General features: G+C 38.2%; 1 protein-coding gene across 1 annotated transcript in view; it reads right to left on the bottom strand.

The window, feature by feature from the left end:
• Positions 1-10,897, bottom strand: part of rxfp1 (relaxin family peptide receptor 1) — an 83,555-nt gene extending 72,658 nt beyond the window's left edge. The window contains exons 1-2 of the mRNA XM_038700335.1: positions 10,688-10,897; positions 5,786-5,923 (exon numbers count right to left, since the gene is read on the bottom strand). Coding sequence (XP_038556263.1) covers positions 5,786-5,923; positions 10,688-10,730 — 181 coding nt within the window. The 5' untranslated portion in view covers positions 10,731-10,897. The remainder of the gene's footprint in view (positions 1-5,785; positions 5,924-10,687) is intronic.
• Between the last annotated feature and the right edge of the window lie 3,578 nt (positions 10,898-14,475).

The following is a 14,475-nucleotide window of genomic DNA, read 5'->3' as shown; positions in this document are numbered from 1 at the left end:
CCAACATCCTTGGTACCAGGAATTACACCTTGGGGTCCAATTTCAAGAATTACCTTTAGTAAGTTAATTTCAGGGCTACTGTATTGAATTTTATTGCATTGTAAAGGAATTATGCCACTGTGATTACCTCTTGTGTATATGAAGGTTACCCAGGCAAATCTTTCTCTCACTTTGAGCTTGTTTTCACTGTTGTGGACAGATACTCATTACATCACCTACTTTTTCAGTCAAAGTGCACACTGAAGGCTCTCTAAGGTGAGGCTCTGACAGTTCGTTCTCACTCCCAACGCGTCAAATACGTCAGCTTGGCTAGTTGCGTACCTCTAGCGTAATATTTTGATGTGCCGTTATAGTCAGGTGACAAAGTGTAAAGCGTGAGAATTGTTAGCGTGGGGAAGAGGTCGGGCATGGTTGGAAGGGTCAGCGCAGGACTTAAACCCAGAAGACCAGAGTTGGTTTCCAGTGTGAAACCAATAGTCAATATTGACTTATTTTTTTTACTCCTGAAAACAGCTAGCAAGACTCATGATGATGTCAGACTGAATAACGGAGAGGTAACAAAAAGGCAAATATCAGACTATCCCCTTGCACCCCTAGCACTTGTGCCTGTTCTATCTAAAATGTTCAACACATGCATGAAGCTGCATAATATTTTCAGCAAGATTTATTGACTGATTGAGGCCGTTTGACAAATTTGCACTGATTAAGTCTTTAAAACACCTCCAAAATTATGGAATCAAGAAACCATTAAAATCATATGTGAAAAGCCCATAATGACAGAATAATGCTCTCTCTGTTTCTAAAACCTGCTGGCTCAATCAGACTCCAAAATGTAGCTTGATAAATCTGTTTGCCTGAAAGATAGAGTCAAAAACAATTCAACATTTTATTTTAGTCTGGGGCAGTGGCTTTGGCAGGAGCAGTGCAAAAATACCTAATTCCTCAAATTCTTTAAGAGATTGATGCATTTAACCTTAACACTTGTCCAGAGGGAATTAGGGGCTTTGTTGGTCAGGGAAGCTTGAAAAGGGATTGTCAGTCTAAATGCCCCAAGAGGATTTTATCAGGGACCTTCAAACTTTAAGGTTAGCAACGTGTTCCCCCTGACAAGAGTAATATATCCAAAAGGTCTAGAGTTAGAGGCTGATATGAAAAACCTGTAGGTATAGCTACAATTGTTCATCTCCAATTACTCATTTCAAGAAATATTTGTTGACATTTGATCTGCCCAGACAGCGAGGTGGGGCAGTGGTTAGCACTGTCACCTCACAGCAAGAGGGTCGTGGGTTCAAACCCCTGTTGCCCCGGGCTTTCTGTGTGGAGTTTGCATGTCCTCCCCGTGTGAAACTAAAACAAGAACATAACTCAAATTTGACAGACATGCTGTGAGGGAGCAACCAGTGCTGCTTAAAAAAGGAAATAGTAAAACAGTATATTTGTGTCGTGATACCGTTACACACTGCAACTACAAGCATGGCTGAAAGTGATAATAACATTGCTACCGGCTGCATGTCAGAAAAGTTAGTTCCAAAAAAGGGAACGACTTCAGTAATGTGGTTTGGTTACAAAAGATCAGATGCACAACAAACCATGGTAACAATGTAAGAAGTACAAGACGACTGTAATGATGAAGGAGGAAAATACAACAAACTAATTTCACCACCGCAAGCAGAAGCGTCCGGGTGAGAGCGAGGAGAGACAAAAATTCCACAAGGAGAGCTCAACAGCTATTGTGAGGTCTAAACCCAAAAATATTTTTCAGTATTTTGTCATTTAGTCAAGAATATCATTATCACAGATCAGATTAGGGCCATATCACCCTCCCCTAATTCTGTTAACTGTTTCTTTTGACAATGGTTGACAATGGTATGTAACTTTGATTAACAACCAGCAGCTAGCTTGCTCACAGCTGTAATGGACTGCTGAATGGATGTGGGCGTCAAAAGCTCGCACACAATGCACCGGATACATGTAGGCACTGCTGGCATGGCTCAGCGAGCAGGAGAACACTGCTTTCTCTGTCAATATAACACACACTGAGGAATTTATTTCTTCAATGGACTATATTTACCATCAACACTGACTGAACTTCCACATAACAGGTGCCAAATCTTCCTTATAAAGGTTAGAGTAAAATGTGTTGTATGACTGAATAGATAGATATAAAGCAGCATTAGCATTAATTTTACATCATGTTTATTTCCCTCTGATAAATGAAAGTCCAATATTCACTCTCCTTTTAGCTCTGTTTCGTTACCCCCCAACTCCTGAGAAAAATATGTGGCTCTTTAGCCGCTAAATGCTCCAGCAGTTTACCAGCTAGTTGTCTGCCATTTGGTGCTCAACAGATGGTTTACAGTGCGTTTTTTGAGCTTTTCCCTCCTGAAAACATTTGTCTGGAAATGATGTTGATGAGAGCCATGATAGTAAATCAAAACAGTAAAATTGCAGAACCTAAAACAAAACTAGGAGCTGAGAGCATTGAACGTATAAAAGAAATGGATGTGGTACCAGACACATTGCACACTTGCGCGACTTGTCACTCACAAGGTAGTCCCGACCTAAAGCATACCCTGCTTTGTGGTCTCTTTTCCTTTAAATGGAACCATAATTTACAAATTCATGCTGTATTGAAGAAGACTTGAAACGTTTGAGATCATAAACTGATCTGGAAAGTGTTTACTGAGGTTATAAATCAAGGGAGAAGCAGGGTCATTTTGCCATTATTTGTAGTGGAAACAGATTTCCTTTTGCAACCACTGGAGTCGCCCCCTGCTAGTTATTATAACGAATGCAGGTTTAAGGCACTTCTACATTGGCTTTACTTTTCAGACCCAGAGGTTTCCGCTTGGCTGAAAGATGCTAAACCGCTCTGTAAAGCTGTGGGGAAATAATGGGTCGGTTGATAATTATCTGTGGGTTCATCACAATGAATTCCCCCTTTCACATTACACAAATCATTTTTTCTATTATTAATATAAAAAAGTAAGTTGTGCAGCTTTAAAGTTCAGGTGGTGTGTGAATTGTGGGGAAATATTGAGGATTTGGTTGCAATGTCTAGGTCAACAGCAGAGATCAACACAAGGTCAGAGATAACGTCTATAATCCTTCATTAAATATGAGGACATTGGCAGCTTTCAGCCTTTCCCCCAAAAGGTTTGTTCTGTCACATTCACAATTGTTGCTGTTTTGCTATAGCCAGCTGCAGCACATTGATTTGCTTCCACCATCCACTAATTCATTATGTTTCCCCTATTTTTTTCTACAAGAGCTTCAGTATAATTCTGTCACTGGGCAGCTTTTTTCACAAGACAGTAAAGAGTTTAATTTGGAGAGTGTTACATAGGTTAAGATTCATGCCACAGGATGATGAAAGAACTATGTGAAGTGTTTTTCTCCTCTCTGCATGGGAGCGTAACTACAGCTTTGCCTGCAACTGGATTTAAGAACTGTGTTTTTAGACAATCAACACTCAGTGATACACAGTTCCCAGTCTATTACAGGTAAGTACACCTCTAAGAGGGACAAGAGGGCCGTTGACTACTGAGTAAGGTTTCTGTAACTGTGTAAGCAGCAATGTACTATCATATTTACATTTATATATCATATTTGTGATGTCATACTGTTAAATATGTCTTTTTTTCTGTTAATATAAAAGTCAGTGAAATGGTTTTAACTTACATAACTACATAAACCACCTGCACTTACAGGACACAAAGCTGACACCAGCTCACAATCCTTCTTGAGGGATGACTAAATCGAGCCTGGGGAATGAACGGAAGTCAGAGGAATTCATAACTGTCATTTATTATAATTTGACAGCTGTTTTATAAGCTGCACCTGTTTCAGCACAGGAGTCAAGATTGATGATTGTCTCCTCAAGATAAATTCAGGAAATCACTCATGCATAAGCCTGTTTTCACAAACTGCGGTTCAGCAGAGTTGAGGAGGCTTCAACATGAAGAGGTTATACATTTTAAGTGTTATTTATAATATGTAGGATTTGTTGGATTGAAATTGTATTTTATTTTGTTAACAATAACTCTGTCATGTCCCTGAATCACACAGCTGCATTACCTGTAATAACATAATGATTTATTTTTGCCCAAGATTCATTATTTCCCACAAAATGACTTTAAGTGAATGAGTGCAACTGTGATGGTGTCAGCCAGGTGGGTGGGGGTGGGGTATTAGCAGGGCTTATGTCTATTTCTTATTTCACAATTTTTAATTTTACATCATTCTCCACCTTTTTTTTAGTCAGTCTAGCCCCACCTATTTCAGTTTCTCTCTCCCTGTATGTGTCTGCTCTGACTTTCTACTGCAGCAGTATGTTTTATAAAGTCTTTCATTTTCAGCAGCAGGTGCGTGGCATGTAAAGGAGGCTTATTAATGTGGCCAATTGAAACCAACATGGTACCAAATGACCTCTGCAACTGTGTGTTAATTGTTCACTGTTGCTTTACCTAGTCCATGCTTGTAAAATATCCAACATGTCTTGTAATGTAAGACCAAATAACAACTTTCTCTATATTTCTCTGCAAAATGCCTGGTAGGAAACTCTATCCTTCATAGATTTATTCTGTATCTATACTGAACAAGAGTGACTTGAGAGAGTTGTGGTTACTTCAATAACCTGCATAAAGGGTAAAAAATAAATTTATAGGTAAAATTAGTGAATGGTAAAATGAATGGGAGAGACAAAAGGAAAACAGAAATAGAAATTAAAGTAATGTACAGTGTTGCAGTAATTGATATATACCTCTTTACCAAATTATATAAGAGACTAAAATATTTATATAATAAAGGACATAAGGTAATTTGATGTTAAATCCTTGTGCCGTGGCATATGAGTTAAATAATTAACAAAGGTCTTTACACTGTGCATAAAATACACAGGACTTTGAAGGTATTAGAGTACAAGCCTCAACCAATGAGTTATACTGAAATGACAGAATCACAAGTGAACATAATCCATTGAAAACATGAATTACACAATCTGCATGTTTTACTATGCTGTTTTAAAAATTTGTTTATTTCACCAGGTTGTTGCGTGCCCTTACAGTATCCTGACACTGCTTACACCAACAACCTTCTATCTATTCTTTGGTACAGGCTGGGTCGGGTCTGTTAAGCTTTGAAGGTACAGGGCAGCTATGGGTTTGCAAAACTGGACCTGTGCAGAAGTAAATCAGCCCATTCAAATACTCATCAGTATAAACTGTGCTGATAGCTACCTCTCTTTATGTGTAGTTTATCAAATACATGTTTTTTATGCCTAGCAGGACATGTTGCCTTGATGGCTATAAATACATTTTGTGGTAGTGAATTAAACTCAATAAGCAACTTCTCCCCGCCTTACTTCCCTGTTTATTGTCCTTCCCTCTCATTTCAGGAACCAAAGGTGCAGCCACAAAGCCTCAATGAGACATGCCTCCATGCTGAGTCCCACTCCCCGTGTTTCCCCACAAACCCACACACATAGTATCATCAGCTCCCATTCAATGAGCTCCCATTCAATCATCTGGTCCTCATTCATCCTCATCCCTGGTCATCATTCATCAAACCTTACCTGGCATTTTAAGAAAGAAATCTTTTTATTTTATAATGTTGTCTTTGCTAGTGAAACCATAGTTACATACTTTCAAGGAAACATCACTTTGTTTTCTGGTCTGCAGTATGGCATTACTTAATTAATTCTCAAAAAGGTCAAAGATGTGATGTGCCTGAGGTTATACAGCACATGGTCATATTAATATTTGTTCAAGTAGAAACAATGACTCACCACAGTTCTCCTCATCTGCTTGATTTCCACAATCATCGATGCCGTTGCAGTGCAGGAGCTGTGGAAGGCACACGGTCAGGTTGCCACAGGGGAAATATCCAAGGGGGCATGATGCCTTCTCGTCTGTGATATTGAGTGCTATAAACAAAGCAGAAAATCCAAGAATATGATTGTGAACGCAAAATGTTTGCCACTCATTTTTAGCAGAGACATATTGAGAGCCCTTGACAAAGATGTCAGTAAACATGTGGCGTCCGTGCTTCTCATTAAGGAAGCTTTTATCCAAACCCATGTCACTGGACTCTGTCAGCACTTGAGGGAGCTGTTCTTTGTGCAATCCAAGTTAAGTTGCTTTGTTTCCTTCATCATCAGTCTTGTGTGGCTACTGTTGTACTTAACAATAGAGTCTAAATTATAGAGACATAAAACAAATGGCACAGCCTGACAAATGTGGTAAATGTAGAAAAAACAGACCTCACGCTGAATGCCTGGGAGATAAAATTATTCATTTCATCCTGCCTTTTTTTTGTTGAATTTTTCACTCATCTACCATAGTGAGTACTCTGGTTCAAAATACAGCAGACAGGCCAATGACGAGGTAGCTGATTACACATTTGACCTATACTGCCAAACCTGCACTGAGATCCAATTAAGAAAATACTTTTTCCCATCACCTACAAGGGACTTGACAGTTCATCTTCATGTTAAATCATTGATTTACCATGGCATTATGTCCCAACAAGAGCTCTCTTATCCAGCCATCCCTAGTTTTTAAAATGTATTCTGCATCTTTGTAAAGTACTTTGTAAGCATAATTGTGATGTATTCAATATACGTGTACTGGGCTTCCAAACATAGAGAAGAGGTATCAAGAAGCAGTCACAAAGAGCTTGGGACGCTTCAGTACACACAGAGCTGATTAGTGACATGTTTTTTGAGTTAATAACATTAGTAATTTGAAAATATCAATAATTTAATTAGAAGGTATCAATCTTCTGTCTATAGTAAACACCAGACGAAATTGTGCAGTAAAAGTATTTGCTGATTTAATAATTTTTTATTCGACTTTTGCAACATAAATATAAATGTTCATTATACAACATTTATTCAAAGCTAATAAAAAATTTAGCATCCTGTCAGGCCCTGAAAGACTGTGTGACCTGCTTCTCACTTGAAACGTCTTATTGCTGCATTTGACCTCTCTGAATAACAGCTCTTTCCAATGAAGATGTAAGTAAAATCCTGAAGAAAATTTGAGAGTTTAGGGCCCCATTAAATCATAACTAACTTTTCTGTGCGGTTTAATGGTGCCTTCAGTTATGCTATGTGTTTCATGCTATGTATTACCATATGACGTACTGTCTCTGTAAAAAAAAAGAAAAAAAAAGAGCATTTCTGAGTATTTTACATCAAAATCACACACTTTTCATTATCTGTAAAATGATCAATCAATCACAGGTTTTAAGACAACCCACCTTCCATCATGTAAAAACTCCACATCTATCTTACAATTTCACATCAAGACCTCTGGTCCTAACATCCTGTTTACAGCTAAAACACAAGAAAATCATCTCCAGCATCTCTAACAGTCCATTATGTTGTGCAGCCACAGTCATTTTGACCAATGTCTCAGGAGATAGCTAATGAAAAGTATGTAGGTATTACATTTACATATTATTAAATATTATTATTATCATATTATAAAATATAATTATCACTCAGCGTGATCAGCCACGCCTTAAAGCACAATAGATCAAAAAGTGAAGAAAGCTATGCCAAGTTACTTTCAGCTTTTTTTCCCAACTACCCATGTGTCCAAGGACAGCGGTGTATGCACTGGCTTAAGATTTCACACATAACTTTTAGTTTACTTATTATTAGTTGTAAAGTTATGCGATAAAAGCACTTCAGTAATATATTTCTGAATGCTGAAAGCGGAACAACATATTAAAATTACTAGTTTTAATAGAAAATATTTGTCCTGCTTAACAAAATAACTTTTCCGTTCTCATTTTCCGTAAGAACTTGAGGTCACATAACATATACTTTTAAATAAGAAACACAACTTCTCTCTCTTAAAAAGAATATTCACAAATATGCTTTTATTTTTTGTTGTTTTGCACATCACTAAAGGTTTACAACATTGGTCATTTATAAACCAAATCTAAATCTTTTTACCCCCACTCTTAAAAGACATTCTGGGAAATATAGAAAATCTAACTGAAGCAGAAAAAGTAAGTATAGAGGAGGTAAGATAAGTGAAATGTGTTACACCATTTAACGTTTCTCACATAAATCACAATTTACCTATGAAATAATACATTGAATTGAATTCTGATGGCAGTGGTTTCTATGAAAAGCTCTGACTATTTGTTTATATGTGCAGCAAACAATTCTCAAATAATATGGTTTTCAATCAAAGCACAAGAGATCTGCTTCCATTATTGGCTTTGTTTTGCTTTAGACATGCATCGTATTTACAATGGTGAAGGTACAGTTAAGTGCTGGCACTTAACTGTGAAATTCCCACCAGGCAGGAGCCATACTAATGCATCACTCCATGGCAATTCTGTCTCCAACCCAGATGGGAGGATGTTGTACGATTTCTGTTTTCTAAAACAAATGTCAAATAAATCACCATTCCCTGGAGTTTAAACTTGTAAATACTTGGCAATATTAAATTCCTTTTAGAACTAGGCATCCTCTAATGTGTTAATTAGATAATTGTGTTAAATTGTATGATACACAATACAAAAAGCAGGAAAAGACACTGCCATGAAGACGTCCACTGTCAACCACCCAACCAGCTAGTGGGCACTGTCAGAGTTGGCAGAAGAGACCATAAAGTTATAAAACTAGAAATCAAAAAGAGATGTCTTGGATGATCATGCAGCAATGGGCATTGGACTTTTCTACAAATTACAAATATTACAAATTAAAAACATACTGTGCAGACCATTCCCATACAGCACATGAATATCCAGTCCACCTAAGACAGCAAAATGCTGAACTTGCAAGTTCAGGTTTCATGTTTTATGTCCTGCACTGTAGCAAACATTATGGAAAGACAAACAAAACAAATGATTCTAGTACAGTTCATTGTCCTCATGGAAGTGTTCATAGAATAGAAGATTGGCCATAAATATTATTTTTTTTCACACCACTAGTTATCTGTCTTTCTTGAAATATAAATATAAAATAAGAATAAGAATTATGTGTCCGATAAAATAATCAACCCGACACTGTCAAGTTTGCTTAGACTGTCAGCCAGTGGCCTTTTGCTTGTGGAGAGAAAAGGAATATTGTAAGTATAAAGAGAAAGCACACTAAATGGGCGCAAACAATGATTTGCTAGGAAAAACAGCCACTCATATAGCTCTCTCACTCACTGCCTCCACAGCTGATTCAGTGCTGAGTCAGCCAAACAGAAGCTGATAAGGTCCAACTAAAGCCAGCAGTGCCAGGCGCATCGCAAAATCCACAGGCAATGGTTAGCCACAAATGCTCAGCGATGGCTCAACAAAGCTGGATGGCAGACGGACTGTGAATTAGGGTCTTTCGGGCGTTACTCTGTGGGCTTGTGAACTGTAGCCTATCATTGTTGACTGTGATAACATGAAGAGATTCTTTACTGGTTGCTTCCTTTTTTCACAAGGTTTACATGTACAGAGTCATACAACTCCTGTCTTGACCAGTGCCTTACACTATCATGAGTGTATAAGCAGTATCAATGTGTTGACGAAGGCTGCCTGTTTTACAGCCAAACTCCACTTACTGACAAAACTCCAATGCAAGTTAAATTGGTCTTACAGCCAAGCTAAAGAATTCAATTACCACTGAAGATGTCTAAAGCAAACATCAAATTCCAGTGCACCAAACATTTTCTAGTCTATTTACCCTTCATCATTGCAGTGGATCAGCTTAGCAACTGTCCTTCTCAGCAAATTAAGTCAATTGTTGTGCACACTTTTGTTTTACAGCTGAAATGCAAAACATTGATTGATTAAGACAAAATACAGACAGTGGATTAAAGCTCCAATGCGCTATGGAGTGAAAGTAATATCTTCACCTGACAGGTTATTGTTAAGGGGATTCTGCCCAAGTGAAGAACTGCTGTCTTTTTTAGTCAGTACAACATTGGCAGTTTGAATTCAGTGCGGGGATACATTCATTCCTCAAGGCTGAACTAGTTCCTGTAACCCTGCACTTGCCCTTAATTCAGCATGCACACATAACTACTGGACAGTGGGTGATAAAGGCTCACAGATTACAGTAGTGATGGAGGCTGTTACACGCCTCATTCGCTGCAATGGTTCTTAAAGTGCATAAAAAAGGCAAGAATTCTACAAGACATTAGATCCCCATCACTACTGAGTAACCTCACGCACAATGCAAAAAACACAAAGATCTTCAGCCCTAGTTTGCTTCACATCAGTGTGAAACAGGACTGCTGTCTGTTAAAATCGGGTTTGTAACTGAAGATAGGCTATCTCATAACAGAACGTACTGATTACAGTCTATTACACTTCCAGATAACAATATTCAGGCAGTTACTGTGGGTGGAACATTGCCTCCAAAACGTTAATAAAGCGATTTAAAAAACCAATACAAGGTTTAAACTGCAAAATCATTATTTTCGGGAGGTCCTACTGATGCAGTGGCATCCCGTTCGATAAAAACCCTCTTAAAAGCTCGTCGCGTTTTTATCTGTCTTTTAGTTATAGGTGAAGATTTCAGATGTAGTGACTCTGATAACGTCAAGGCTGACGTGTACCGATTGTCTTATTAAATTTGTGCAATCAGAGCCGATATGATTGACAAATTGTGAGCGATAGCATTTGAAAGGCAATGATTGAGCTACAACTAAGTCGTTTCGTCTAAAAGAGAAGTTGCTGAGCTTACCTGACACACCATACGCGAATATCACAGCCAAATAAACTTGCATGGTACCTCTTGGAAGTTTTTTAGTGAAAATCACGCGGGCGGCAGAAAGGGAGCGGAGATAGGCTCCTCTCGGCTGCTTGTCCAATTTATAACACAAAAGTTTGTTCGCGCGCGGTGCAGTGTGATAAACGCAGATCGTGCAGAAGCGGCAGCAGGATGAGAACCTGTGGTCGCTTCGCAAGGTCGACTCGATCTGCAGCCAGTTCGGCAAAGAGAAAGGTCTGAAGACTGTTGCCATCATCTGACGCACGAGCAGCAGCAATACAGGTGCTGCGCCCAGAGAGGGTGGGAGGGAGAGGGAGAGAGAGAGAGGAGGGGGTGGCTCTATCTGGGGCTCTGAAGAAGAAGAGAATCCAGGTTCTGAAACCTGCTATACATTTTAAAACTCAAAAGTAGTTACCAGCAGGGGAGGTCCAGTGGATGCTGTCAGTGTATCCTCTGTCATTGTTTAGGCCTATGTTTTCACATAAAGGACTTGCTAACTGCAGGGATGGGCGACCATACATCAAGATGTGTTTAAAAATAAGATGGAAAATACCCTAATTTAAATGTATCAAAATAAGTTGGATCTATTGGAACTATATAACCCAGTCAACTAAAACGAACATCAAAACTTAACAGGGCGAATTATAGCAATTTATGCTAAAAGTGGAATGGAAAGCTGGCAACCTACAGGTTTCTCAATTTGACTTTGTTTTCAGGTCTGTTTTAATTTTCTGTTCTGATCTTAACCCATCTGGGCAAATTACTGAGTAGGCACCAATCATAGGCAGCATTTGTAAAGTATATTAAAAAAAAGCATATAAAGCATTTTACAGTTTTTCGAAAATATGAAGCAATTTTCATTACAGTTTTTCTCCATTGTTTAAACACTACAACCAAGCTTTTGAACTAAAATTTCAAAACCACAACTCCATTTTTCAAAAAGCACACCCATTTTTCTAAACTCTACACACAAATCCCTTCATTTCTAATTGCCATTTCTAATTGGTCATGGAGAAAGCACTGACATTCGATATTGTTCACTCAATAAGCACAGGTTGAGCTCAATTAGCACACAGCTACCCAGGTGGAAACACAAAGAGTCAAAATTGATAACACACCAATCAGAAGCTTCAACAGATTTATAAAAGTGCCGGAGTCAGTTCACTCAGTTTTGGAACAATGGATCCAGAGAAACCTGAAGGAAAAGGTTGAGGACACCAGAGAGGAGGAAGAGCAAGAAGAGGAGGAGGAGGAAACGCAGTATGGTGAGGAGTAAGAGGTGAAGGAAAAGGAACAATAGGAGTTGGAGGAGGAGATGAGATCATAGACAGTATATTACTGGACAAAGCTACCCTGCTGATTTGAAGCCAGTTTTGAACCAATAAAATACTACTACAGGGCTACTTCCTGTTGGCACCAGCGTCTCCTGCGCATGATTGGACAGTATAACCGTGGTGTAATGACATAAAGCAATGGCAGAAACACCAGAAGGACACAAGAAGGAGGTGGAGGGATGAGGGTAGGTGGAAATGGATGTGTAGAACAAGAATCTCTGCCCTGTCCCAGACCAAAGATAGGACCCTGAGGCAGAATAATTTGTTGTTTGGTGTGTTGTACTGTACAGTGCACTAAAGAATAAAAAATGTGTGCAAATGTATATTTGTTATTTCTTTTGTGCTCATCATATGAAAATGTTTTTGAGAGGGAGAATCACAAGCAAGGTTACTTATAATCAGTTTTTGTAGTATTGTTTTGAATTGATCTCACCAGTGTTTAAGACTGTGTTGTAGTGTGTGTGTTTGAAGGCTTGTGTGTATATGTCTGAGGGCAAATTTGATTTTCAGCAAGATTGAATGGTTTTGAGTGGAGAGCTTCATTTTGACTTCGTAAAAAGGATTTTTGAGAAGTTGTGGATTTGTGTTTACAGTTTTGAGAAAAAGAGGCATAATTTCCAGAAATGTGTTTAAGGCAAACAAGAAAAACTGTAACCATATAAAATGCAAATGACAAAATCCTATTTTGTATTGCACAAAGTTAGCGACTAGCTGGTGCACTTAACAAAGCATCTAGCAGTTAAAGAGCCAGGTATTTCAGTCAGGAGTTGGTGGAGCCTGAACAGAGAAGTAAACCGAAAGTAAACATTACACACATTAACTACGTTAGCCGCAGTAAGGACTCCAAACAAATCCTAATTTTGCTCCATGTCTGCTGGATGTGTAAAAAGCAACTGTTTGGTAACATATTAACTACAATTTATAAGGCAAGTAGCCAATGCTTTTTTTTTGGTTTATTTAAAACACCTCACAAACCAGTAACATACAACATGCCCAATATGCAACATACAAAAAAAAAAAAAGAAGAAAACTTCTCCATGTGACCAACCCTAAAAGCTGAAGAAGTGCCAAAGCCTTTAGTGAAAATCACATGTTTGTTTAATTCTGCAATGGATCTTTTGACAATGATTATCTGAAAACTATGGGTTGAAACACTTCAGGCTTGTTTTTTGGAGGTTCTACTATTATACTATTATTATACTACTATTATACACTTGGCTTTCAAAACATAAATGTGTTTGTTTCTAGCAGTTTAGAGCCTCTGACAAGCGTAAGATTGTCAGATCATTAGATACAAACAAGCCCTGTGGGTGTTTGACAAGCTACAGTAGCAAGTAATGTTTTGGCAGTCAATGAATTACTTAAATTACACTACTGAAGGCATCCCCAATACATTTTTAAATCTTTTCACTTTTCGATCTTCTTGGAAAAAGGGATTGCATAGGTTTTGCTGCTTTAGTAATCAAAAATTCCCTCAGTTGTTTTTGGTGGATTCACATCAGAGTTTACAGTTTGAAAGAGGACATGTATATATAAATGAATATATATATATATATATATATATATATATATATATATATATATATATAGACATGGCATACTTGTATTATATATATATATATATGTAAGTATGTATATTTTTCTGAGATTTGAAGAGAGCTGATTATTAAATATTTCTCAGTTAACGTCAGCCTTATTAGGCTTGACTTGATCCTGAAAAAACATTTGAAAGCTGAAATGTGTACACCAGACCTGTGTTAAAACCCGGGCCGTACCGACCATTGAGGTCAGGTCCTCTGTATTTTTTCTGTGTATCTTGACTCAATTTACTGTACCTTGCAACACAGTCTCACTCCCTACTTTGACCATGCCAGCCATAAATCAATAAATAAAAGATTAGAGTTTAGTGTTGCTATTGGTGCCAGTCAGTGCCATCAGTGTTTAAAGTGGAAAAAGTTAAAGTGTAACAAGAAAAATGCTCTACATGGTTGTTAGTCTCTGATTTGTGAATGCTAAGTATTAACTTGGTCATAATCATAACCTTTCATGCAGAACAACGAGTTCATTTCAAAACATTTCAGAAGTTTGCTTATGGGGCGTCACTTTGTGCTGTGAAGTGGTGGGGACATAAGGGCTCAGATTAGACAAGCACAGGCGAAGCCCTCAACTGATCAGCCCTGCCACTCCTACACTGTCTGCTGAAGCAGTGGTCGGATGCTGAGGCAGTAGGGACACTGCTATTTATATGTCAAGCACGTATCGGTAGTGATGTCCTATTGGTCGACTAAATTTTAGTGGGCTAGTGCGTGCATGTGATTGGAGGAAGTAGTACCCATAGAGTGCAGTGGAGGGCTTTATAAAACTAGGGTTACCATAGCGTGACCTTAGTGTTCTGCCTATCCTTGATAAAAATTTGAAGAGTGCAAG

The sequence above is a fragment of the Micropterus salmoides genome, unplaced genomic scaffold (genome assembly GCF_014851395.1).
Source record: "Micropterus salmoides isolate LMB-PRFRI ecotype aquatic unplaced genomic scaffold, ASM1485139v1 Ms_hic_scaffold_5, whole genome shotgun sequence".
NCBI lineage: Eukaryota > Metazoa > Chordata > Actinopteri > Centrarchiformes > Centrarchidae > Micropterus > Micropterus salmoides.
The sequence above is the reverse complement of the archived record's forward strand: the minus strand, read 5'-3'. Positions and strand labels throughout refer to the sequence as shown.